Source organism: Haplochromis burtoni, unplaced genomic scaffold (assembly GCF_018398535.1).
Source record: "Haplochromis burtoni strain Fernald_Lab_line unplaced genomic scaffold, NCSU_Asbu1 Contig_18, whole genome shotgun sequence".
NCBI lineage: Eukaryota > Metazoa > Chordata > Actinopteri > Cichliformes > Cichlidae > Haplochromis > Haplochromis burtoni.
This window is the reverse complement of record NW_024582379.1, coordinates 3261412-3289007: the sequence shown is the minus strand read 5'-3', so window position 1 is coordinate 3289007 and position 27596 is coordinate 3261412. Positions and strand designations below refer to the sequence as shown.

The 27596-nt window shown below is 43.8% G+C and overlaps 2 protein-coding genes across 9 annotated transcripts in view; one reads left to right on the top strand and one right to left on the bottom strand.

Moving 5' to 3' along the window:
- The first annotated feature begins 29 nt into the window (after positions 1-29).
- On the top strand, positions 30-4567 carry selenom (selenoprotein M). Of its 2 annotated transcripts, none has more exons than XM_014331694.2 (6): positions 30-180; positions 764-936; positions 1650-1685; positions 1885-1919; positions 2006-2084; positions 3953-4567. In XM_014331694.2, exons 2-6 carry the CDS (start codon positions 841-843, stop codon positions 4181-4183), a joined length of 477 nt encoding a protein of 158 aa, XP_014187180.1. In that variant the 5' UTR covers positions 30-180; positions 764-840; the 3' UTR covers positions 4184-4567. The 2 variants fall into 2 exon arrangements, with proteins under 2 accessions (XP_014187180.1, XP_042074327.1); XM_042218393.1 differs by having other exon boundaries at positions 50-169.
- Positions 4568-4672: 105 nt separating this feature from the next.
- smtnb (smoothelin b) overlaps positions 4673-27596 on the bottom strand; it is a 58202-nt gene continuing 35278 nt past the window's right edge. For 4 of the 7 annotated variants that reach the window (XM_014331680.2, XM_014331685.2, XM_005916304.3 and 1 more), the window contains 15 exons: positions 26829-26925; positions 22043-22707; positions 20986-21037; positions 19677-20276; positions 18269-18342; positions 11341-11520; positions 11054-11129; positions 10863-10895; positions 9918-10097; positions 9649-9711; positions 9474-9546; positions 9215-9391; positions 8996-9122; positions 8712-8863; positions 4673-6249 (listed from right to left, as the gene is read on the bottom strand). In XM_014331680.2, coding sequence (XP_014187166.1) covers positions 6096-6249; positions 8712-8863; positions 8996-9122; positions 9215-9391; positions 9474-9546; positions 9649-9711; positions 9918-10097; positions 10863-10895; positions 11054-11129; positions 11341-11520; positions 18269-18342; positions 19677-20276; positions 20986-21037; positions 22043-22707; positions 26829-26925 — 2703 coding nt within the window. In that variant the 3' untranslated portion in view covers positions 4673-6095. Of the gene's footprint in view, positions 6250-7150; positions 7329-8711; positions 8864-8995; positions 9123-9214; positions 9392-9473; positions 9547-9648; positions 9712-9917; positions 10098-10862; positions 10896-11053; positions 11130-11340; positions 11521-18268; positions 18343-19676; positions 20277-20985; positions 21038-22042; positions 22708-26828; positions 26926-27596 lie in introns of all 7 variants that reach the window. The other 3 variants (XM_042218390.1, XM_042218391.1, XM_005916303.2) reach the window with 3 other exon arrangements.

Sequence of the window (27596 nt, the reverse complement as noted above, 5' to 3'; positions counted from 1 at the left end):
CCTCCTTCCTGTTGTTTCAACTAATGGTTTACATACCGTCACCTGCTGCTTTAACCCCGGAAACAGAGCAGTGCAAACACAGCAAACAGCTCCAGTTTTTCTTCTTCCCAGAAATGTTTATATAGGAAGATCTATCCTTTATATTTAAACAGGAGAACAGCGAAAGAAGGTAAAATACAAGTAAGTTGGATTTATTTCATATTCGGATCTAATATTTCTTGAGCTCAGCGCTCACCGGTCACTGTGAGAACTTTTGTAGTGCGGGGCACCTGAAAAGTCTGCTCCCACACAGGGTTGTGACTCATTAAATAGTCCTTGACTTGGTAAATATCACATTTCCTTCACGGGACTCTGAGTTTTTCAACCACAATCCTTTACAACAATCGATCTTCTTTAATCCTCCTAAATCCAATATTACACAGGCTAAATAACTTTGCATAGTTCACCCTCAGGATCAGTCTACCATATAATCCAGTGCATTTAGGAATTTAAAATTATGCTGTTATTAATGTAACATGTGTCACTTTGCACAAAAGGACATCAAAAAAAGAAGAGCACGCAGACAATAACAGAGCTCTTTCCGTTGTCCATCTCTACAATTACACCGCCTGTGAGCGCGCATGAAATCCATAAGGAAGCCTGGAATAACCAATGAGCGCGCTAACCACGCCTGCTCCTCTCTCCGCCACAAAAATATTTGACGTGGCAAAAGGTCCGGACGTGACATAGCTGCTCATCATCTCTCCTCCCTCCTCTTCCATAGCTCGGTTACCTTCAATCATCTGCAGGTACTGGTCCCGGTGAAGAGCGAGTGCGGCTCCTCGATCTGAAGCAGGAGAAATGTGGCTGATCGTGTTGGCCAGTTTACTTCACTGCGCCTCGGCTTATGATGTGGATCTGAAGAAGCTGGAGGGGCTGGCAAGAGCGAGGGTGGAGGTAACATAAGGCTTTATTTTTTTTTTTCATAATCCTCCGCATAAAGAAGAACACGGAAATAATCGTGTCAGGGGCAATTATCGTTTAAACGTGTGAATGGGTGCCCTGCTTTTAAACATTTTTGGATTGGGCGCATGCGTGAGCAGGACAGATGTGTACTAAGGTGAATGGATGCCTCCGTGCTTGAATGGCCTGCGATCTAATGAAGAACACGGTCTCTAATTCACATTGTTACTATTTTAGTAACCCTAAAATCGTCATCACAAAGTGACTTGGTGGAAGCTTAAAAGGGGGGCACAGGGTGTGTAACAGGCGGTTCTGCACAAAGACTGAAACTCTACACCTTTTTCTTTTGAGATCTGTGCAGTTTCCCCCAGGGTGTCACCTACCCAGTCACCTACTTGCCAGCATCACTGAAGCAAATCATGATCTGTTGTTATTGTAGTGTTAGTCACGCCTTATACCTGAGGCTCAGATATCAGCAAAAATAGGTCGGGTGGCCTTCCCTGGTGCCGTACTAAGCGTTCTTCAAAGTAAAAGCTCGCAGTGATACCAGCACATAAATGATTTTTTTTTTCTGTATAAAGATGCATTACAGTTGCAGATGACGTGTGTTCAGTAATCATGTTTCCAGTTCTTGTAAAGCCCCATTTCTGAAACACGAGCTCTGCATGTAACTTTTTCTTGTTTCTTGTGTTGTTGTCTTTCCTCAGACGTGTGGTGGATGACAGCTGAACAGGCTCAGAGAGGCAAGTTGCCCTGTTATGTGAACAAAAGTGACAAAACACTGAGAGCCAGGGGTCAGAGGCAGGCTAAAGCCTTACTCCTGCCTAGAAGTTTTTTTCTCTCTGAGGAACATTTTAGTTTAGAGTTTCACATAATCTCTGACACATTTGCCACTGAAACCCAAACTGAGTGGAAAACACTAATCCAAACCTCTGTCTGCAGGTCAAAGCCTTTGTGATCCAGGATATTCCTCTTTAGTATCCTTTCACTGAAGTGCACTGTTACTCTTTAGAAATATCTGCTCATAAACTGCACGCTGTTTAATCCCTGAGCACCACCTCAGCCATAACCTGGTGATGAAGCACATTCCTGGCGCAGACCCTGAGCTTGTCCTCCTGAACCATTATTATGAAGAGCTGGACGTAAGTGTGTTTTGTGCCTTTCTTTTATTTTCCTTTTGTAAATTGTATTTGTTGTTTACTTGCAGCAAATATGACACTCGTTTGTGCTGAATGTCAGAATCTGTTTAACAACTGAAGTAAAGCATCTCACCATCAACACTTGACATCATTACTCGAAGAGATTACAGCTGAAATGATGACAAACAGGTGTCCTGTGACCGCTGAGCAGGCTCTGAGCTTTTCCCGTCTTTTGGATTAAAATAACTTCAGAAGGAAACAAGAAATCTGCCGAGCACAGGTCATTCTACAGATATATCCCACTTTGATATGACAAGAACTTACTTCTAACATTTAAACTTGAACTAAATTATTACTTAACTGACTATTTAGTTACAAAAATGACAGCTTTTTTCCCCCCAAATTTCAAAGCCTGGTTGTGCTGTGATTCTTTTTTTTTCCCTCAACGGTGTTTCCTTACTCCTTCTGCAAGTCTTCAGGCGTTTTAATGAATATTATTTCCTCAGGCTCTTCAGCCACGTAGTCGGTTATAATAATCGTGCAACAAATCAGCAGATTGTCTTATTAATTTCATACAGTTAAAAGTAAGTAATCCTTCATATGTTAAGCCTTAAGTGTAACAAAATTCAATGGCTGTGAAATTATCTGGTCAAATATGACATGTTTTATTTTATGTGACAAAAAAACAGTGACGCAGTGAACCATCTGCTGAGATATTAGACACCCAAATTAGACAGCATGTCACTCACCTGACATGCTGTCAGTCACCTCATATTCATTAAGTTCTGTCATTTAATCAATTTATGTATTTTGCACTTCCCTAAAAGTAAAGTGAGTAACACCAGTGACTTTAACTAAAAGCTTCAAATTATTAAATAAGACAGGAATTCAGATAAACCACTTACCACTAGCAATTCAAAACAATAGACTTTTCTCATGCAGTTACACAAGTTCAGCTTTGTTGTGTCATGTTTAAAATATATGTGATAGTCCTATTATGGCGTTTTAAATGGTAAAAAGCATATTTTTGTGGTCAAAATACAGCATTGAATCACTATACTTGACTGTGGGGATGAGCATTTTTGTGATGGTCAAACTTATTTATCACTTAACAAACAAAAAAAAAATTGTTGAACTGAATATTCGAGAAGATGTAATAGTTCGGATAACGTTTTATTTGAATGTGGAAATAAATTGTAACCCTAAAGTGTTTTTCAAGTGTAATATTTTTGTAAATGCCGGGAGCATTTCCGTGAAATGACTCGCAGATCACTTTGTTTGATCTGAGGCTTCTTTGAAATTTTAAAGTACTCTTATGATTTAATCAGATTTTTCTCCTTTTTACTTTTCCTGTTCTCAGGTGTTATCTTGTTTTTAACTTCAGCCATATCTTTTATATAGCCTTATTTTTTCTTAACTCCTGTATTTGTTGCCGTGGTTGTGGTTAACAGCCTTTATCGCTTTTTTTTTTTTTTTTTGCACCTGTTGTTCCTTCCTGTGACGTCTTGTATGTTTGCATTGTTAATCAGCCTCCACTGGAAAGCTCTTTGGGCCAGTTCCCGTGCTTTTAAATGGGTTGTATAAATACAACTGTCTGTTATGACATTAAAAAGAGCAGCACATTGGCCAGAAAACTGTAACAAGGATCCAAAAGAAATGTAAAATGTTTCAGAGCTTTGTAGTTTCATCATCACGAGTGATCTTTTCACACGACACATAATTCATTTGTGCAGGTTTAATGTTTTTTCAGGTTTCTTTAAACCCATCAATGTTCAGCTCAGCTTTACTGCACTATTAATATATCGCAGATCAGTGTCTTGTTTAGAGCACAGTTTAATGGTCCTTTTATAACAAGTGTGTTTCCTCCGCAGCGCGTCGCCCTGTCTGACATGACCCGCTCTGAGATAAATGAGCTGCTGGGGAAACTGGGTTTCTACAAGAAGGCTCAGGCCGAGGCCGAGGTGCCGGAGGAGTTCCGCTTCTCTCCTGCCAAAGACAGCCCGTTCAAAAATGAGCCTGCCTACCAGCCTTCTGCTTCATCTATAGCCACAGAGAGTGGCTCCTCAGAGCCCAGCACAGAAGTCAAACACACTGACCTGTAAGAGTAGACATCAGCAGTAACAGTACCCCTATAGCTCCCTTAGCTGCTCCACAACCAGCTGATTATCACAGGTGACAGAAATGTTTGTAATTTCAGAGCCTAGCAGATTACAGATGAGCCCGTCAGCAGGCCTTTGTAGACGCTCCACAGTCTGAATTTGCACCTTTTTTTTTAACGCCACTGTCCATTGTGTTGTCATCTGTTGTAATGAGCTTGAGCTCTTTTGTGTGTCTGTGATTGCCTCTGACCTACTGTGAAACTAAATGAAGCCTCAGGCTGAAAATCGTCTGACTGGCCTGGGGTTGATGCTGCGTGTTCTGGTGGGTTGGGCTGATGCGCACAAAAAGACTCAAGTGCATGGAAAGTAAACCATTTTTAAAAAGAAGTGTGCTCTGGCTCTTGTTGTGCTGAGTCTTTGTGTGCAGATATCCCACGCTGCTGGGACCATGGATAGCCTTCCAAGTAATAATCCCACACAAACACACGTTTGTTTCTCAAATTGGTTTATTTCACATTTAACTGTGGTGCACAGAAAAATGAAATAATGTGTTTTAGCTCTCATATATATACACACACACATACACATACAATACTCCACTGCTTCATGAAAGCTTTTTTTCTGTCGGCAGCAGATAGTTCTCAAATAATCTCTCAAATCTAAGAAATAAGCTTCTTTTAAATCAACTCTGAAACCAAATTTTCTTCTCGTAGAAACCCAAATTTTATACAAGTGAAATAAAATATTCATTTAAAATTATTTTTGTCCCGTTTCCTCTTAGCTACATTTAGTTAAATATACAGTTGGCTGGTTATCAGTCATGAATCCTCATGTTTGTACTGAAAGCCGGCTTTCACACAGGAAAAAATAACATTGTGGCATCTTAAGCTTATCGACAAAACCTTTTAAAAGCACGATGTACACACCAGCGTTAACCGTATTAAAAACTACTCAAGCATAAATAAGGAGCCCTCTAACAGCTGTGTGAGAATGTGTGTGGCAGGGCAATGCAGCGGTGGTGGGAGGTGTGTGTGTGCTGTCCACCAAACAGCCAGTAATGACACAAATCAGCTGAATGACTTCTTTGTACCGAAATACAAAAAAATCCAAACCTCAGTTTAACAGCTAGCATCTTTCATCCATACTTATATGATGGTGATGATGACGATGGTGGTGGTGTGGTCATACAGGATGGATCAAATGTCCAGTAAATGTCCTCAGTAGCTGTTTGGACTTCAGAAAAGTGAGATTACAGCAACGATGTTGAATCCATTTGAATAACAAAGGCAGAAAATCCCTGTGCTCACGTAATAAGAATCCTTATACTCATCAATTACATCAAAATGAAAATAACTTAATTAAAACACTTCAAGCAACATGAGTTTGGTTAAAAAAAAAAAAGTAAAAGTACCAAAATTGAATAGAAATAATAAGTTTTTTCTTTTTCAGTGAGATTACTGAGAGAAGTGCAAACACATTACAGTACTTACAAAAGTGTAGCAGAGAAAAACGCACGTACAAATACTGCAAAAACCTGCAAATACTAGAAAACTATTTTTCTTTTTTCTCTCTTGAGCCGTTTCTCAGTACAACAGCAATGTGATCAAACTACTGCCTGTTGAATATTACTTGGAGTTTTTTGTTTTTTTTTTTAAAACAAAGGGGTCTTTTTAAGAATCATGCTGCTGCTGATCTCTTACTGGACTTTTGTGTCGACAGTGTGTGTGTGTCCAGAATAAGCAACACACATTATCACTGCCGGAAAACATTTTAAGCTGATTTTAACTGATACATACACACATGCTTGCAATCCCCAAGCCGACCATCAGAGATGTGCAACTGTTTGACCCAGCCTGCTGTCAGAGTGGAGGCCATCATCAGGTGAAGGTTAGGGGGGGGGGGAGCCCGAAACAGGTCAGAGGTCACAGGGCCGACCCATGGACATCTCATGTCTGCGCAGGTGGTTGACCAGAGACTGCACGTAGGTGAAGACGCATTTGGAGTCTGGTTTGTTACCCATGATCATCATGTCTTCCACCTCCAGCAAAGGCATGCAGTTGGCGTGGGTCCTGAGGAACAGGCGTACAGGACAGCGTGCATGAGAAAGCAGAACAGACAGAAGACCAGCTGGGAAGGAGAAATCATCATGTTCACTACAAGTTTCTTTTTCTTTTTCAAATAGATGATTCTTTATCTATGAATATAGTATAAATGGCCATGGAGGAGGTCTTTAACAGTAGAAACTTTGCTGCTCTTCACATTTTCCAAAGCTGTTTAGTGTGCTAGAGTCTTTGGCACATTTGCTCTAAACCATTATGGACCCTTTAAAAGCTCTGTATAAATAAACTTGGGTAATGTTGGGCATTTCAATAAACAGTTTTAAGAACTGAGACCTCCAGTGTGAGCTATGCAGAGTGTAACCACAAGGTGGCAACATCTCCTCACACTCTAACCCCTGAGAAATCCCACAAAGAGAAAAAGCACCTAAAAACAGCAGATGGGCCGATGAGACGTCAACAACGTAACATTTTTTCAGTAATTTCAGGAACTGTGGACATAAATCAGTCTGCACTTTATTTCTATTAGAGTATTTTTACAAGGCTTGACAAGCCAAGTGCATAAACACCTGTAACCTTACACTTGATAAAAACTTGGTGCACAAAGCAGGCTTCATCCTTCTCTGTTTTTTTTCCTTAACTCTGTTTGAAACGTTGTGATCCGGCAGTTCCTTTTAAAGCACTGATCTGCAGATGGTCCTGGCCCTCTGCCTGAGCCATAGTCTCAGAATACAGATACACACATGCTATCACACACACACACCATGTTTGGTACTTTGGAGCTTCAGATTAACATGAAGCATCAAATATCCAAAAGAAGCCAATAAAGGAGTTTTTCTGTGTTTTACATTTTAAGTCTGTCGGGAACCACAGAGTGTGTGCGGTTCTCTCACAAGCTCGTCCCCTCTCTCACCATAGGCTCTGTTTTAGCTGGGGTGCAACTCTAGGAGGAATTTTTGGTTTTAACCAGGCCCTTCGTCACCAGACCCCTGTAGAACTCCTGCAGGTACGTGTACACACACTTCCAATCTGGCTCACGCATCTTCACCATGTCGTCCACATCCAGCAGCTGGGGACAGTCCACTAGTTTCCTGCACCCACGGCCAGCGGGGGAAGGGGGTAGAGGAAGGGAATAGGGAGAGGAAGGAAAGGACCCAAAAAGACAGAAACAACGTGGACAGAACAGGAAACACAACAGGCAAAGGACAGATAAAAAGACACAGAAGAAACGGGACGGAGAGAGTAGACAAAGAGATGGAGAGTGTGGGAAAATGAGGAAGTGGGAGTGGAAAAAAAAAAACAGAAAGCAGTGAGCAGCCAGTGAAAAACAAAAACAGAAGGAGTGAGAAAGAACACAAAGAAAAAACAATCACATTACATTCTGTGTTCACAAATATATCCATGAGCTGACATGCTTCATGAACATCTCAGTACATACATACAGTGCGTGACAAAAACACGTACGCACACACACAAAGGCAAAACAAAATGTCAAATGAGCGCCAGGCGATGCTCATTTAGCCTTTTTGTTTGCTGTTGTTTTTTTCTGTGCACTGAGACGAGGATGTTTTTGTTGTTGTTGTTGTTTTTTTTAACCATAATCAATGTGAAATACGAGACACGATGAAAAAAACAACGTGGATTCTGCAAAAAACACACAAAAAAACCCCCAAAGTTACAACGACAGAGTGACTAACAAAAACAACCACACTGGTGCACAGTATAGTGTGTGTTTGAGTGCGTATCAAGAATCCAGATAGTAAACATAAACTATTGGCGGGGATTTGGAGTGCCCGGGGAGGTGAGTGATAGTGCAACACAAAGGTGAGAAGATCTGGGGGAGTGGGTGGGGCTGTGGCTGAGTGACAGCACAGTGCTGAGTACGATTCGCTACTTGAGATATCTCAGCGTTACATTATCCTGGTAGGAGCACGTGAAGATGCACACACAGCTGGGTGGGGGTACCAAAAGTGAAGACTGGTGGCATAAAAGAGGAATTTGAAAAAGAAAAGAACAAGGAGAGGAAAGAGTTTTAGACTAAAATAAAGGGACATGACTCAAGGCACAGAGGCGAGCTTAGAAGTTTTTGTTTTTTTAACCTGTTTGCTGTTTGGAGTGGGATTGCCCGTGGGGATCTGGTTTGGAGGAGATTGGGGTGTCAGAGCGGTTACTCATAGGAGAGGGAAGAGTGGAGGTTTAGAGGCAGAGGTATTAGAGTAGTAATGGGCTCAGTCATGAGTGGGGTTTTGATAAACCTGGGAGAAAGGGGGAAAGCAGGACATCGGTCGAGAAGTTTTCCCATACCACTGGTCTGCAAATGCCGGCATACAGCGACACAGAATAAAGGGGAGCGGGGCAGCGAATCAAACTGGCTCATCACTTCTACACCTATAGGCCTAACACAGTAGTTCTTCCATTGGTTTCCTACAGTCACTGCAAATGTTAGGAAGAACCTGTCTTCAGCGTGTACTCACTCTGCAGCGCTAAAGGCCACCTCAAAGTTTTGCCTGCGGTTGCTCGGGCTCAGGGAGTTGTAGTCAAAGGCTTCGGGGAAGAAATTGTGCACCAGGGCACAGAACGCCATGCCGTTACTCCAGCTGGATGAAAAATTCTGAATATCCACATGCTGACGAAGAAAAAGAAACAAAAGAGATACGCAGACGGGGATGGATAAGCAGTGGAAACTTTCCCAAAGTATCATCTCAGCTCAGGTTCAAGATTAAAAATGAGCACTTAGCGTGGAGGATCGCTGGCTCACCTCATATGAGCGGGTCTTGGCACGACACCAGTCGAGGAGCATCTGCTTGATGGAGTTTGCATTGGGTACGCCAAAGCTGGTGGAGCGCTGGACTTTGTTTACCTTGGCCACCGCCTGATTTCCAGGGCTAAAAGAAAAGTCAGTTTTGTGTTAATATTTACATGCCTCCATCTGCTCCTTTTCTTTCTTTGGTAGCACTACCTTTCTGTTTATTCTTACCCGCCTCCCTCCTTCTCCAGCTTCTCTATCATGGCTTTGCGGGCCTGCATGGCCGATGTCTTCGGCAGCGTCTGAGCCCTCATCAGCTCCTTGCGCCTCTCCGCCTGCCTTCGCTCGATGGCGGCCAACCCGCCGCTGCCGCTTCGCGACGACGCGTCGTCCTCGCGGTCGAACACACTGAGCGCAGGAGGTTAATTTGAGAGAGTGCACAGATATTTAAATCTGCTGTAGTTAACAGTACAAATGCCTCGTGACCAACCTTCCTATTTTTTTGCTCGTGTTAGTGGAGGTGGAAGAGGTGAAGCTGAATGATTTTGACTGGACTGTCCCTCCTAGAACGACAATCACACGGACACATTAATGAGAAGATTAAGAAAAAAAATGCAATGCACTCGAGTGAATGTGTTTTTGTAAATCCAGCAAGCAAAACTCACTGTCTGTTTTCTGCACATAACTGGACTCGACAATAGTACTGCGTGTTGATTTGCTCCCATCATCTGAAAACACACCAAAACTTTTTAAAATTGACCATTCTTTATAAAATTCTTCCCATCTCTGTCTTTATAATTAATTTTTTTGATGCAACACAATTTTACTCTTTTTACTTTCAAGCTAATGTCTTTGTTTTGAATGTTTATAGATTGGTTTTATTGTTTTGGTTTTACTTCAGTTAAATGCTGGTTCAAGAAAGATTAGAAACTACCAGACTGAGCAAAGCGGTTCGTTTTGGTGATTTGGCCGACGGCTGACCCATCTGCCGACTTCTCCACCTTGCTCGTGACCACCTCTCCCGCTCCGACCCCGGCACGACCTTTCTGCACCCGGTCTTCTCTCTGCTGCCGGAGCTCCTGCAGGCGGGTTTCGCGTTCCTTTTCTCTCTGGTCTGGAGGAGAGGAGACGGGAATGGTAGAGAGATGATGTCAGTGGAAAAAGAGGAGGAGGAGAAGGAGGACAAGAGGTCCTAAATAAGCTGACAGCACCTCATCTGACTGCCACAAAGTTGGATTAAGTGAGGCCTTCCAGATTTGAGGCAATATGTTTGAGAATTCTTTCCACGGGACTGTGAGGGTTTCTGAGCACACAAACACCCACAGGTGGGAGTCTTAACAGGCAAGCCAAAGCTGTCAAATAAGATGTTCTGCGCAAACACCACAGACCACAGAGAGCAAATACACACTGCGATGTTGAAAACGCTGGTACCTGCACTGATGGCTGTAGTTTTTCTCAGAAAACACGCATGCATTTACACATACTGCACAGTATTAATGATCTACTAACTTAAATTGTGTCTAATATCTAGATCACCGAGGTTCTCTTGGACCCTTTGCATGCTCATTTCCACCAAATCCACTGACGCATCCACTCTAAATCTGAGCTCACCATTAGCAGGTGCCTAATGAAACCACATGGTGAGTGCCCGCAGAAAAACAGATCTTAACTGTTGTAGGGTGAGTGTTTGACACATTAAAAAACCCAAAAACAAAACACAGGATCCATGCAAGATACCAAAAAAAAAAATCATAATATCCTCCGTCACAAACCACATCTAAGATTGTTGTGGTCTCACAATGACAGGGTGTGTGCACACAAAAAGGCAAACACAGGCAAGTATAAATTGTTATTGCACACTGCACACCACCTGTCCTACCCATTTCTTCTTGAGTACATCCCAGCATGGCCTCTGAGGGCAGAATTAAAGGCAATTACGTGTCAAGATAAGGTATAAACAATAACAAAAAAGCAGATGAAAATTAGAAATCATCAGGCCTGACTGCTTTTAAATATCTAAAAAGAAAGCCTTCATGCAGTTTGGAGTAACAGTAAGATGCATGATGTTACCTCTCTTTCTTTTACGGAGGTCTCTCATGGCTGCGCGGATCATCTTCCTCTCCTCAAAGTCTTTTGACTCATCGAGCTGTGAAAGAGGGGATGGAAACATGAGGGGTCGTTCTATGCAAATTTGCCCAATTGGTACTTTCTATGCTACAAATCTGCACACACACAATGCAGAGCTGTGACAAGGTTTAGTGTCAATGCACAAACTTTCCACACGCCTGAATCAAAACACCACTTTTATTGAAATAATAACTTAAATCATTGAGAATTATGGCTCCGGCGTGACGTACCATTTTGTCGAGGAGCTCTTCATCCTCGATCGCAGCCAGCTTTTCAGCCGTTAGTTTCCCGGAGAATTCAGCAGGTTTGGTCTGAGCGCCAGAGCCATTGGGAATGAGTGGGACGTGACGCTGGACAGACGAGACAGCTGAAAACACTGGCTCAGAAGCGACGACGGGCCCCGTCTCCATCTGCGCGCAAAACGAACACAGTAACACAACACAGAGTGTGAACAGGAGCACATTTATTATCATAGACTGCAAAGAAAACCGTGACCTTAGTTGGAAATCAGTGAGCTACTGGGAGGACACTTTTTAAACCAGAGCCAGAACCAAAATGAAGGAAGGTAAAAAAGAAAACTTATTTGAAAGTGGCTGACATTTAAGATGTAATCAGAACAAGCCGAGGGCTGCTCTAACACATCGCAGGAACAGTACGTCTGACACTTCCTGTCCAGTAATAACTTCCTTGTCTCTAGGCCAGCTCCAGCGGGATGATCTGCGAGGGAGTGACAATAAGCACACGAGGCTAAAAGAAACCCTGCCAAGTTACTGTTCACTAGTTTATGGAGTGCTGCTGACACATGGATTTTTCTTAATCATACAACACTGCTGCCAACCCGAGTTTATGTGACAGAAGCAATGCTTTACTCTCACTGTAAAATAGGGACAACGCATTACTATATAAAAAAGTCCAGAGGAAAAATATCTCCTAAGGGCTGAGGAGCAGAGCTGAGGAACGTGGGAATGTGTTGCATTATTGAGAGTTACCATGAATCCTATAGAAAATTCCTTTTACATGTTCATATGGTGCCGAATGCCTGTGGCAGACTATATGTTCTAGCTGTGGCCTCAATGCTTTTGCTGTAAACGACTCTGGGTCCAGATATAGCTCAGGCAGCTGGTCCCATCTGTATCCACAGCCGCCGAGTCCTGCCCACTGAAGTCCCCCAGCCAAACCAGGTCTCAGCAGGGAGGGACAATGCCCAGCTCAGCCACAGAACTGGGTGATCAAAGGTGGTCCCTGGTTTTCAACTCTTTTCTGGACACAGAGTTCTGACCCATGGGACAGGCTGGACTGAGAGGCCCGCGACCGATGAAGAATGTTCTGGGAGGCAATGCAGCCAGACAAGGTCTCTGAGTCAGGCCACAGGGGGAATGCACACGGGGTGAGAAGCTCCCCGATAACCTTTGTGGTCGAGTCATGTATAACTAAGCCTAAGTGTACCTATAAACATCCAAGTCATTGTGGAATTTTAAAAAAGCCTGTTTTGATAGGTTTTTTTTTTCTGTGATGGGAGACTGCTTTGACCAGTTCCAGGTGAAAAAGTATAAATAGAAAAAAATGGCAAAACAAGCTGAAACTGGGCAAAGACATACAGAAACACGATCAGACAAGATCACCCCTCATTATCACATCGGTCTGCTGAAAGGATTACCACTTAATGGAAACCAGTCACCTTGACTTAAAGTAGTTGACTGGAGGTCCCAGCTGCCTCCACAAGATTAGACTCTGCATGGTTCAATAACTGAATCTCATGCTGCAAATTTACAATATCCCTGGAAATGTTACAAGTGCACACACAGAGGGTATGTTACACAGTTGCAAAAGCAAACAAGCCTCAAGATGAGGACCACATCTAATCAGAGCCTTTTAGTCTTTTCTAACCTGACGTCTTGATACGAGGCTCTTTTCTGAAAAACATGAATGTGCATGCCACACACTGTGCCACACGAGTTAAAAACGCCTTCAGTGGCTTTGCGGGACCTGCTTTCCTTCCTTGCATTTTCTTTCTAACTCGTGATTGCAACTTTATAAATGAAAAGGAACAAAAAGCAGAAGAAAGACTTCAAACGTTCAATTCTATCTTCATGTGCCTGCCAAAGTGAGCACGGCACACAATCTGCAGATGGCAAACTAAAAGGCTGCTGCTAAATGTAATCATCCTTCCCTCCGCCGGGAAGTGCATCCACTCAACAGAACACTTGCAGGCATCCATGAATGCGAACCGGGACACAATTAGAGACGCATGGTGTTACAGCACAGGAATACCTCTGTGACAGACTGCGGTGGAGTCCTTCACATAAACACAATCTGTCAGAATCTGTGGCAGCTGAGACGGTCAGCTGAGACGGTCAAGCTTACTGAGAGATTTGAAAGAGGTGACCAGAGAGAGTATGTGGTTTGAACACGGGATCGCTGCTGCGGCACATAAAATTAATGGTCTGCTGATCCGCAGGTATTGGCAACACTGGCACAAAAAGACAGTCCCATTCTTCAAGTGGCTTATCTGAATTAAAGGGATCATGATCAGAATCATTAACAGAGCAGTACCATGCTGTTGCAGAGAGAAATGTTTGCCATCAGAGAGGGAGCAGAGAGGGAGCGGCACGTAGCAAAGGTTGGCGGGTGAGGGGCCGGTGAAGGTGCGTTTGTCCTGGGAGACAGAGAGACTGAGTGCTGGATGGGCGTTAGAGGCTCCTGGGGTACACTTAACTGACTATGCAGGAGATGGTGTGCTTGGGTTTCCTGAGGTGCACTGGAAAGAGAGTGTTGGGGAGTGCAGCTGGAAGCATCCTGGAGTTTTTCAGACCCAGTCTCTTGCATGCAGGATGGAGCACCACCGGATGAAGTTTTGCTTTTATTAGAAATTAAACTGGAGCAGTCTTTGCTGTAAAGTTCATGCATTGATGGATCAGGTAGCCCCATCACCTGACACAGGGCCTCAACTTGCCTCATCAGCCTTTCCTGCTGAATCCTCAGTCTCAGGTTCTCCTCCTGCAACCTGGACATTGTCTCAGCCAGAGGAGCCACCTCAGCCGCAGCCTCATCCAGCCGGGCATCCACTCGCTTCCCAAAGGCTTGCAGGTCACTGTGGATCTCCCCCACGGCACAGCGCAATGTTGCCTCAAATTTCTTCACACCAAATTGCTCCTCTTCATCCTCAGCTTCATCCTGAGCAAGCAGGTCCCCAATTACTTCTTCGAGGCCAGACTCAGCACAAGCACTGTCTGGGCTTCCCAAAGCCTTAGGAGACTGAGAGGCTGGGAGGAAGTCCAGGTTCACTCCAGGCATGGCCAGACAAACTTTAACTCACACTGGCCAATGTCCTCTTTGCTGAAATACCCACAAGTTTCCAAAAAGTTTATCCTGAGGTGTCAGATCAGGGCTGTGTCCTATGCCTCAGTGAGAATAGAAGTGTCCTCTCAGAAAACAATGCATGACCTTTATACCCCCAGCAAATCCCCCCTGCAACCAATGAGTATGCAGGGAATCCCGTTTCCCAGGCAGCCCACACCTACTCATTTCTAGGTGCCCTGGGCGTGTATATTTATCTCCTGCTCCGCTGTTATTCCACTGAGCTGGTTAGATCTGGGGCACTGGGGGAGGGGGAATTGTAGTGACCACAAGTCAGGAAACTCACACCTCCCAGTTCAACTTTCCTTTTATCTAAAGCACGTCCTTCACACCTCCACTGGCAGGCAGCAGGCATTTAGATGTGGCTCTAGGCCTGGGCTGAGGTGAAAAAGTTGCACACTGGTTGTACACCTCCTTTACTAAAGGCTTTCTAACAAAATACAACCTGATTCATCAGCTCAGCCATTTTGCATGATTACCATTCAAGATATAGCTCCAGATTTGGGAAGAGGGCAAAGAATTTAGGTCCATGAGAAAACCAGACATGCTGTGGATATGAAGTAAAGCCCTGTTTTCAGAGCTCTGGGCAAGGATGTTGGGAAGGACAGCAAATCAAAAATTTCGTTCAAGGGTCAAGTCAAATCAGCCAGTGCTGATGTCAAGTACTTCTGTGTTAAATTAAAACTTCTTAAGATGAAGTTACTCAAAGGCGTTTTGCTGCACCACAGTACAGAAATCAAATAGTACTGTGCATACTGCATCTATGAACACAGTGTGAACAGAAGCATTTCATGATAAATGTGTGATTATTGATGATAAACATAAAGACGGAAAGTAAAGTGCATCAATCTAGGATTAAAATGAGGACTGGAACTGGGGAGAAATTTGACAAAGTGCAACAGTCGCTGGAATTTAAAGATAAGCAAATGAGAATGACGTGGGCTCGAAGAGTGAATACAAATGCTTAGCGGCAGCAGGAACAATAGCCCAACCCATGGAGGACATCGCTCTAGTCTATTAATTAAGTACATCCCCAGCCTTTACCCTCCGGTCTGTGAACCAAGCTTAAATCTGTGACACACATGAACCGGTTGTGTACCCAGCATGCGTCATGGATCGACAGCATGCTAACAATAGAGTTTTCATCCCTCTGTGTGACAGCGAGACAATCTGCCACTGACTTTGAGCCTAGACGTCCACGTTCATGCGGCAGCACCACCAGCGTGACCGAGAGCTTTGAAATAATCTCTGCGACTTTTGGAAAGGCCAACTGTCCTGTCATCGCCATGGTTATAAAGCTAAGGCATCATTTGTACTTGTGTTCAAGGCCAGCGATCAGCATGGACAGACAGCGGACAAAACAGGCAGGAGCAGCTGCGATCACTTAGAGCAGAAGCCAACATTAATTAGCCACCACCTAAAATGAACTCTCATTGTAATGAAACACTGCGAGCACTTAGCCGAAATAAAAAACTACAAGTCACTCAGTATTTGGACTTTTTCATTGTTATTTGATCTTAACCGGTCTCTCAAATGGCTCCTGATTTAAAAGTGATCGTCTAGAAAAGAAAAGCCGATGCTATCAGCGTCTTTTATTGGGATAGAAATAAATTGCAAGTGCTCAGGTTAGACCACCAAAGTGAAGGCCAGACCACCCAAACAGATCACAGTTTCATCTCAAAACCACTCTGGTCAATTAACATCACTAAACAGGAAGAGTTTATTCAAACGCATGCCATCCTGTGCACTCTCTTATAGTCACTAATGTGAAAAGGGTATGTGGGTAAGCTTCTTTAAGGTCAATCCTCCTGACATGTCACCTTCTCTCTCTCTTACACACACACACACACACACACACACGCTAAACCAGAGAAAGTCAGGCAACAGGTGGTCTCTGCATCTGCCTGAACCAACCCACCAACCTCTGAGCTCAGCTTAACCAACGGTGTCTGTTGTTTTTCTCAGTCTCATTAGCGTGGTGACTGAGGCTCAGTCCTCGATGGTGAGCAGAAGCTGTTGAAATATCAGCAGCAGCCTTAATGCAGCTCTGCGCTTTCTCACTGAAGGTGTTTACGTTAAACTTATACAACTACGACGCAGCTGTCTGGATGTTGTAAACCACTGCCTGCTGCTGCCAGCATGCAGTCATACCTGTGCTGTGTCGCTGGAGCCCATTGCTGATCCACCAACCTCAACAGTTACAGATAGCACAGTTGTTGTCTGGTAACTGTTTAGAAGTAATCCTATGCACAGCTGCACTTAAAGACATTACCTGCATGCTAGGATAAACCTCACATCTTGCAGAAGATTTATCTTCTTCATGCAAAAATCTGTCTTTTATAAGAAAGCTGTTATGCTCTTCCCAGCCCTAATTAACCTACTCTCAAATCTCATAATCAGATTACCACTGCGCTCAACACACGGGGGGAGGGGGGACACAAAGCCATTAAAGAGTAAACAGAACATTGTTTGTTGTGCCTTTCCTCTCTCAATCACCCACTCTCCATTAACTAGGATGCTTCCTTTCATGGTAGAGTGAAGGATTTAAGAAATGGGGCAAATGGGAGTTTATCTGTTCTCCCAGATCTCAGAGGTTATAGTTTGGTCATTTCTGACTGCTGTAACTTTCCAATCCTATGGAAAGACCAATCCACCCAATCAGTGCAGTGTGTGCACATGCAGCACTATGCAAATGATCCACACCTCATTTCTTTATGTTTTGCTAGGAAAATGGGCGCAGTGCAGCTTTGGCACACAGTAGATTGATCAGCTGACGGGGCAGACGTATCTCTCAGGTCCCGTGTCAGGTTTTTCCTGGATTCTTTCCAATTTTGTAAGGGAATGACTTTCAGATAGTGCTGTAGTGGGGGTTTAGGTCCAAGACTTCCAGTTTTCTCCTCCACTTGTTCAGTTTTCTCAGTTTTTTTAAGAGATAAGATAAGAGAGACACTGTACACCAGGATGAGATAGTCCAAGTTTTCAGCTAATAGCACTTTTGGAGTCATGCTGATAAAAAAAATAAATAATTTGATATCCGTCAAACTGTGTTATCTTTGGCATTTTTCATAAAGAAATGTTCTTTGCTAAGTTGTCTAGATACAACACAGGTTGATCCCTTGAGTTATATGTTGTTTCATGCTTGAACGACTCATAGGTCACCGTTAACTGGCTTAAAAAGCAAAAAAAATGTTCATTTGAATGTTTACAAGGCCTTATAATTAGTGAAAAAGTAGCCAATGTCCAGGGAAAACTTTAAAAAATCTCTAGAAAGCCTGAAGAAATAGGTTTTCTAAAAATTACAAAAAGGAAATGAGGGATAGTTCAAGACTTTTGCACAGCACTGAAGGTGTATTTAGGAAACATTTCCTGGATAATTTTCAGCGTGCATGACCTACAGAGAAAAACGGGAATACCCAGAACACCTCCCTCCCTCCCTCTTTCTCTCTCTCTCTCCTTCTCTCTTTCATATACCCTACAAGGGCAGATGTGACTGGCTCTGTGTTTGATAAACACTGTTCTTCCCTCCTCTCCCTCCTTTTCTTACACATGGTGTCCTTCACTCCCCTGGCTCTCTAGCTTTTCAGACTTTATAGGTGATTGTTGTGACAGAAACGTAGCAGAAACCGTGCAATTTAACTGGGTCCGCTGGAAATAAAACAGAAGATGAAAAAAAGCTCAAACTATAAATTAATAGCAGATCTTATCAAGCCTGTTACACGAGCTTGATAAGATCTGTCAGGTTTATGTGTAGCCACAATTTTGTGACCATTTGTCAAAACCATTTTGTAAGGCAGTTTGTACCTTGATGGAGGGTCCAGAGGAGAAGCTGGAGGAAGAGATCTTAAATGGTGTGGCTCTTAGCCCGAGGGTTAACTCTGAAACAGAGAAACAAAGATTTGAGAAATGTAAGACCTTAAGCTGGTGTGAAAACAAACACACACCACTACAGTGTCATACACAGCACACAAGTCTAATGACTGAAGATAGCACCACCTTTAACATAAGCACTTTCTTCACTGGCCTGGTGTGCACATTTCTATGTGACCCGCTTCCTCCCACATCCAGACACGCATACATGAAAGCTATATCATAAAATACAGGACTGATGCAAACCAGCAAAGCTCGGTCTACATTTAAGAGAGTTTGCAGTGCTTTTGCAGGAAACTGGAGACACATTAACAGGCTGCTGTTACTCAGAGCAGGACAGGCAGGATTCCAAAAAAGGAGCCTAAAAACATTAAAGCGAACATGACATGAAAAAGAGCCGTGCGAGGCTCGTGACAGAGCGCAGCGCGGCTCTCGGAGTACGAGGGAGCTGTAAGTGGTGAGCGGGCTGGAATCGCACGTGTTCAGACTGAGTTTAAAATAAACTGTTTGGGTTTTAGATGCCGGTCGCTGAGAAGAGCTGAAGCTTTAGACATCTTTGTTTGGACAGACTGTAACAGCAGCCGTAGCGCTCGCGCTTCTGTAAAGCGCTGAGTTGATGCCAGACATGTTTTTCTATCATGCAGATAATTCGTCTCTGTTACATCACGACATACTGTCCTGAGTGTACTATCAAGATGTTGAGCCACATTCAAAGTGAATGTGTTCCCTCTCTGATGGCATTTTTCTCTCATTTTAAAATTCACACTCAAACCACTGACTGTAAAAAGTAAGTGTGTTGCAGACAATAACTACAGAATATGACACACAAAGGCCTGTACTGTGTGGGCGGGCAGGCTAATTCATTTGCACCGTAACAATATTCCCATTGAGTTTCGTCTGAGACAACCAGTTGCTGTTTCTCTTGTCCAAGTTTGTTCTCTTCTGTTGACCCCACAGCTCCGTACTCCCGACATGCCCACGCTCTAACAAATACCATTCAGTGCGACCGTGCCGTTTATACACTCAGCTCTAACATCTATCCCCACTCATCCATGTGCTTCTTCAGATGCACAAAACCCCCCTTGACATTATCCCACTTGTGACATTATTCCTTCAATCTGATTACTCCTTGTAGCGGCTGATATTAATGCTGACATTTGGAAGAAAAGACATATAGTCCATTAGAAATAACGTGGGCTGCAGCTTGGCAACCTTAATGAGTCCAAACAAAAACACTAGTGTGTGGTAGCTCAGAGTAAAATCTCTACACTACACTATGTCAACCATCGCTGCTCCTGGTGACCATTTAAGGACGTAGTGAGCTCCAGGTTGATGCTCCTACCTTGCCTTTGCCCCACCAGGGCATTGGGAGTGATGCGTGGGGTCATGTGGGTGATGGGTATAATGTTGCCTCTACTGGTGGTTGATGAGGAGGAAGTGGTGGTGCGTCCATCCTTGATCTCAATGGTGAGGAAGGTCTTCATGTCTGGGTCTGCCTCTCCCTGGGTGACCTTTTCTCCAGCTGCTATCCCTGGGGTCCCGTCTTCCTTTGACTTATCGGAGGCGTGCGCATCTTTTTGAGCTGGATGTCCCATCCCACCCATGGAGCTCTGCGATTGGTCAGCTGAAGACAGAGACTTGTTAGCCACGCCTCTTGGCTGAGGCACGGCCTGACTCACGGATGCAGATGCAGAGCCCACACGTGACCGTGCTGGCCTGTCTCCAGATGTGCTGAGGGATGCTGCTGAGTGTGTAAACAGCTCGGTAGCTCTGGAGACATTTGCATGGCCAGTGCTGCTGGAGAAGGAACCATTCCTCAAAGGAGTTTTCTTTAAAGATGAGACATTTGAACTCTGTTCAAGTTCTGCAAACTTGCGCATTCGATCACGAACAGAGGTGGTGCGACTTAACTGCTCCGATATAACAGCTTTCTTCTCGGGTGCTGTGAAGACAGAATGAAAGAGGGGAGTTTAAATCAAAGAAAGAGACAGCTCAGTACAGGAGAGATAAGTAACCAGGATCTCCTCCACTGCCCAGGCTGAATTTAGCACCGTTACAACTTATTGCTCTTGTAATCCCCCTCCTTCACCTCAAAAGCTTTCTACAAATCCTATTCCTCTTTTCTTTCCTCATTTTTAGCCTTTGTTCCAGCTCCATGTTTTACTTGACTTAACTTGTGCTTCGCCCTCTCATTGTTCCTATATTTTTGGACTTTTCAGGGAAAGTTTCTCTCACTTAGAGGTGATATGTACAACGCTCATGGTTTGGGATATCTAAGGATTAGAGTAGATGATATTTACTGGGGTCATACTTACAAAGATGAAACAAGATGTGACACTTAAGAGGAAAACAAAATTATAGCACAGCTTGCAGGACATGACATGACATGAGATCTAGGAGAGAGCGCTGAAGATATGGTGCATTAACAAAATGCTCCCTTCCCAGCCGTCCATTCCTTTATGGTCAACCTAACAGCCCCTACATAATTCTCAGAACTGATCTAGCAATAATTTCAATGAGAATTTCTCCAGATATATTCAAGAAAATGTAAAGATGAATGTTTAAAGGTTTTCCTTGATAAGTATCTTAAAAAGATGATCTAGCTTGATATTGACAGGCTTTCTACTTATACATCAGAGCAGGGCTCTTACCAGAATCCCTCGTTTTGCCATAAGAGCGGGACAGGTCACTGCCCACAGTTATCTAAACACGGGAAAAAACAAAAACACGACAGAACAATTAGTACAGGAAGAAGAGGAGAGCAGAGGTCAACGTGCAGAGCGAAAAATACACATTCATGAGGACTACATGGGCGGCTCCGGGGACTCCTGACCTACACAGTCCTAAATACAGAATCGACTGGTGGTGTTTTCATTATGTAACATTGTACTTGGCATGAAGATGTGAGCATCTGTTCTTTTTTTGGCACTGTGGCCACGATGGATCCCAGAGTGTTTACATTACTGCGAGGAGCCTGAGGATCAGCTTGTATAGCACGGGGAACAATAAAAAAAAGTTTGGGGCCAGTCTTGAGTAAACACATTAAGCGAAGCGACACGATGGCGTCATGGTCACCGTAGCCCCCCTCCCGCTCCATGTGAAGATCTTGCTTTTAACAGTTTAACAGAGTCAGTGCAGAAAAACAGAGAGAGAGGGAATGTTTGGCCTTTAACGCTGTGTACTCCTCTCTGACACCAGGTGAGGCCGAAGCGCCGCTGAGGTGAAACAGAGACAAGTCAGGTGCACAGTTTGTTTGTGTAACCAAGTAACAAAAGTCAAACAACATCCAGCGGGAGTTCGAAGTGGAGTGTTTATGGATGCCGATGTGACCTGGGTGTCACTGAACAATGAAGTGTCGGTTTTCGTGTCAAGAATAATGACGTGGAAGGAAAGAAAAAAGGAGCGCTCGGACGGTTTGTGCGCTTCAGTTTGGCTACGCAGCTCAGCACCCCACTCTAGTGGCGCAGTCACGATATACGGCGTGTGTCGCTCGGGGTTCAGCGGGCTCAAAGATACAGACAGCTGACAAATGCACCACAAAGCATTCATGTAAGACTCCAGGACAGCCTGAGTACAAGACAGAGTAGCTTAAAAAGGTGCAAAAACATGGATTACTTAATTTAAGTTGTTAATTCATGAATATGACTGAATCCTGAAGCGCACACACACACACACACACACACACACACACACACACACACACTCCACCTTTTGCCTCTGGATGTCAGTTTTCCCGCTGAGCAGGCCATTTACGGGATCTCTCCGAGATAAAACCGCCCCATCAGGCTCCTCCTGGTTAGACTCAGCTTGGGTGCCGGCTGAACCTCGGCTTCTGCTGTCAGTTTCTGAATCTGTGCTGCAAGTCGATTCACTCCCGGCTACCTCCGCCTCCTCCGATGGCGCCCGCTCCTCTGAGGACATGCTCGCACTCTGATCAGATGTGCCAGAGACCGTCCGCTTCCTTGACAACAGGCCGATGCTGTCTGAAGTCTCGGAGCCCAGACGGGGTCTGACGCATGAATCCGAGACATCTGAGCCCACTCTCTGTCTGGCACAGGACTGGGAGTTGATGCTTCTGTCTGATGCCCCGGAGTTCAGCCGACCACGCTGGGAGGAACTCTGGCTCTTGTCTGAGGCTCCAGAGTCCAGCCGGGCTCTGTAAGCTGAGCCCAGACCTTTCTCTGAGGCCACAGAATCCAGATTGGGCTTGGAAAGCATCGAGGCTGCGCTAAGATCGGAGGAGTCTGACCTCTGACAGTGAGACATAACCAGGTCGGCCTCCTTGGTCACAGCTTCTCGCTGAGGCTGGATCAACAGAGGTCCATCATCCTTTACCAGGTGATCCAGAACCAACACCATCCCTGAGTTGGAACCTGTTATAAAAAACACAAATGAAATATATGAAGTAACTTTCTGTACCATTCAAGTTTTCTCTTCTGTAAAAACACATTTTCATGTTACCTAGATTCTTCTTGTATTACTAGTACACTAGAGGGCAATGGAAGAAGTAGATGGGTATGTTGGAGACTTAAATGAAATCTTTCCACAACACTGGGGCCCCAGAAAGGCCAGTCTAGAAAATACACTCAGGATCACAGGGCAGGCATGTGGAGACATGAAGGGATGTAGACATTTCCTCCAGACTGGCCTCAAGTTCCTGAGTGAGATTTGCAACTGGGCCGGTGAATGTGCGTCAAGTAGGAAGAAGGCTTTCCACGAGTGTGGAAAGCGATCATGTGGCACAGTTATATCTGGGACACGATTAAAAAAAAGGAGTCAGGGAGAGAGTGGGTTAAAAAGAGAGACGAACAGGAAACCACACTCCAAACATCACAGCCCTGCCCGCATCCTCCCCCCTGCGACAAGTATCTACCTCCAACACCCCACCATGCTGCTATATGAATATCTGAGGTTATGCACACACACCGCAGATAAGAAAAACAGAGAAAACCAAGATGTGTATCCACTTCCTACAGCACATGTACAAAGAAAGACCTAAAAACACTTCTGACTGACCTTAGTTTGCACCAGCTTGGCAACCAAATGGAGTTCACCAAGTATGCATGTCTGTCATTTACTAACCAAATCAAAGAGGGACTCCAGTCTGACCGGAGGCAGCCGACAGGCTCTTTCAACTTTCGAGCAGTCGTAATCACGGCTGAGCATTCACAGCTTCACCAAGCATAGCTGACCTTTATCGGCTCATTACTGCTTTGTAGATTCTGCACAATAAGTTTATTAATAATAGTTTATCGCTTTTAAAGCAATTTCCCAAAATAATCCTGTGAATTGTTTCAGATATGAGAGAAGATAAAAATGGCAGCAAGCTGTTGCTTAAACAGACCGAATGCTTATGTAATACAGCCTGAATAGAAAACGTGATCGGGACACACAATTAGGACAATAATGGTCTGCTACACAGTAGTGTCTATAGCTCGCAATGCACTCAACCAAAGCTCAATTACTGGTCTTTAATAAGTGTAATAACCGAAGTGAGAGCCAACACACACACACACACACACACACACACACACACACACACACACACACACACACACACACACACACACAGCTGCTCTCCAGCAAACTCACGTTATTGTTCACGTCGTTGCCGTTGGGAAGCTGTCGTATCTATTGTGTGGCCATTTCTGGGAAAATCCCCACTGCTACTGCATAATGAGAGGCTTGCATTTTTTTTATATATATTTCAAAATAGCAACAAAACGCTACAGCCTTCTGCCAGTATATATACGGAGCACAAACAAAGGACAACCAAGAGCTTTCTTTATACTGCTTTGACAGTGAAGCAATGACCCCAGAGGAAGCCTGCCCAGTATTTGTGCTGGCTGTGAAGGGGTCAACACGAGTTCGTTTCAGCTGCTCATGAGCAGTTCCATGGTTTAATCAAACCTTAAATCTGGTGTAACAGGCTGGGCACAGGCTTTTGTAGCCTTTGATGAAGGCAACGGTTAGCCCTGTTAGCCACAAAGTATTTTAAAAGAAGTTGTTATATTAGATGTAAACAATATTAACCCCATTGTAGATTTGGAGCCATGCCAGCAGCTCTGGACTTTCATTATTAGTATTTTTTATTCAATTTGACAACTCATACAATACACAGTAATACAATATGATTTGATATTTTACTCAAATCTACAAGTTTAACCTCACCGTGGTGAAAAAAAAAGGAAAAAGAAAAGAAACAGTCTGGATTACTAGAGTCTGAATGATTCATCCTCAGGAACAATGAATGTCTGTCCGTGCATGTAGTTGCTGTTGAAACTTTTCAGTGGCAACCAAATGGAAGAGCAACACTGACAGAGAGGTTAAAAAAAACAACAAAAACGTACGTAATCTTTCAATGAGCCGACCTGTGGTGGGATTAAGCAACTTGTTTTTAGAGCTAGTACACGCTTGTGCTACGGTACTGCGGGGTCTGTGTTATTAGGTGGTTGCTAGGAACCGTGATGAGGTCATATCACGCATCATTAAAGCTTTGTGGATATAAATTAGATGTTATTGTTGCAAAATGAGATGATGCTTTCATAATTTGTTACTTTTTTTCTTCTTTTCTTTTTTGTTGCGTTGGCAGGTGGTTGCCAGGCAACATAATAAGATCTAATATAGGGGGCCTAAGATATACCTGTGTGCCAATTTTGGTTGCTCAGCTTGTGATTGTGTAAAGAGATTTCATGTGTTATAGCAATATTTGCACTGGTGCTGTGACACTATAGTCAATCAGCGATTTGTTGGTTTAGACCAAAGACTATAGCGAATGACAGGGGACTTGTATTTATACTAATAGCTAGACAAATCACCTGGCCGCTTGTGCCTTTGAGCATGTCCATTCTTTCTAATGATCAGCAGCGAGGAATTCACTTGTTTGCAAACAAAATCCGTGAAACTGTGTGTGTACTGTATACAGACCACAAAATCCTGAGGAGTTAGTGGTCTCAGCTGTTAGCTTCACGTACTATTGAATAGCAAATGACGCTCTTTTTGCAAATTATGACCCAAATAGAGTCAAAAGGACAATAAAGCAGCATATTTTTGTGCAAAACCTTTAGATTAATAAGTTACTGTATGGGGATCACTTTCTCAGTCTGAACTACTCCTATCCCACATCACCTCCAAAACGATCAGCTCAAAGCTTTAAAATTGCATAAGATACGTTCAAAGGAACTCGCTCTCCCCTGGGAACTTAAAGCATTGAGAAACTTTTGAAATCATAACCTTACCGGTATAGTGACACATGGTCACTGACGTAAGCGTGTAAATATAAGCTTCTTCTTTTGTATGTGAAACGCGGAATTATGCGTTTATGCTCAGGGCTTAAGACGACCACACCTTCAGGAACCACATGCCCACCCTGCCTACACTGTATTACACCAACCACAAATGTCCCATGTCTTTGTTGATCCACTTTAAAAAAGCTCCCTTTCCTCTTTACATTTCTATGGTGGTCTTTTTTTTTTTTATTGACCCTAGCTTCACCCTGGCTTAAATTGTAAGGCACAGCTAAATGCAGAACAGTGGGGAGTTTCACGGCCACGTAAAGGAGGCTTCAGTTCTGTTCTGGTATCAGCTTTATTTAGCAGAGGTGTGGTTGCTGGGTTTCCCTCTGTTGCTTCCCAGAACCCCATCACCAACCCCTCATCCATGTGAAGAACACCAAGAGCCAAGCCCATGGCTGACCAGGCCACACAGAATGACATTATGACTATGAGCCTGGGGCCAACCTCCAGTTAGCCAAATGTGTGCTGAAATCAGCTAAGGATGGCCAAAGTTAAATTTGGTCTTAAGTTATACAAAGCGGATGTTATACGTGGTCATTGGGATAAAAAAAAAAAAAAGTAAAAATGACAAAACACAAACAGGCTTGCAACAAGACTTCAATCACTTTTACACGTTTTACAAGCTGCTCGTGTTAACTCTGCAAGTGTTGCTGCAAATGTAGCACACTTGTTTCCTCTTAAAGGCATGAACTGACATTATCGATGGCTGGACTGACAGAGTGGCTAATGAAATTACTTTACACTTAAAAAAAGAAAAAGTAAAGGACGTGTAGCCAAAGAGATTTAGTCGTGGCTGTGAGTTACCCCAAACACTTAATAAAGTTAGATGAAGGAGCATAAAGAGGCTGAACTAACATGACCTCCTGACGACCACCTCATGAGGAGAATGGCTCCTTTGGCCAACTATTTTAACAGGCGCTCCAGAGGAAAAGGCATCAAGAGAGGCGTATGCATTTACACATACGTGTAACAGAGGTGACCAGTGTTGGTTTTGTGTTGATATTGCCTGACTAAACTTGACCTTTAGGGCATGTTTACAGTATATACAAACTTCTATATGGCAGTGATCCCTAAGTGTGACAGAAGTAATATCCTGCAAGCGTGAGGTTGTGCAGCTTCTCTTTTTTTCTTATGAAAAACAAACCATAAAACGGTGAAAATTTCCCTCTCTTCTGAAGAGTACTCGCATTCATTCTCACCTATTCTCTGTTGCTCTCTGTTTTGTTGTGTCTGCTGGCTGCTTAACTCCCAGATCTGAGATCGGATACGCTCACTGCGGCTCTCCTTCTCAGTCTCCTGTGAAAAAAAAAAGAAGAAAAGAATAACATGTGCTTAGTGATCTTCAATTCAGCTGCAAAAAGCAAAGCTGCACTCAACTGAGCTGAAATTCTCAAAAGGCACAATGCGTTCAGCCACTGCTCCGAGCAGCAGGCAGCCACTCCTCCGATCAAAACCAGAATGAAAGATCAGTTACTGTCGTAGGTCTGAGGTTAGCTGGTGATCACAACTGTCTTTTGTTTGAGGTCGAGGTCAAATGCTCGAGGCGTTGAGCATGGATGAGCAACACAGCTTGGCCAGCTGGAAAAGTAAGGATGTTTACTTTAGATTGTGTATGGCTGAGAAAGAGAGAGAGGCGCCCTGAGTGGCTAAAAAGCAAACATGTGCATTCACCACCTGGTTTACTGCTATATTAGGCCCATGATTTGACCATCTTTAGATTACCTCAGCACTTTAACCAATGCAGGAGGTCACGGGGAGGAGGCGGCAGCATTTTGGATTGAAAAGAAACAGGAGAGAGAGAACAGAGAGGGAAAGATGTGGATGCCGACACTACTGTTGGGCCTCTGGTGCTTGACCTTGAGCTACTCCACGGGAAAATCAGCTGCACAAATAGGGCTTCTCTGAGCACACACACACACACACACACACACACACACACACACACACACACACGCACACACACACAC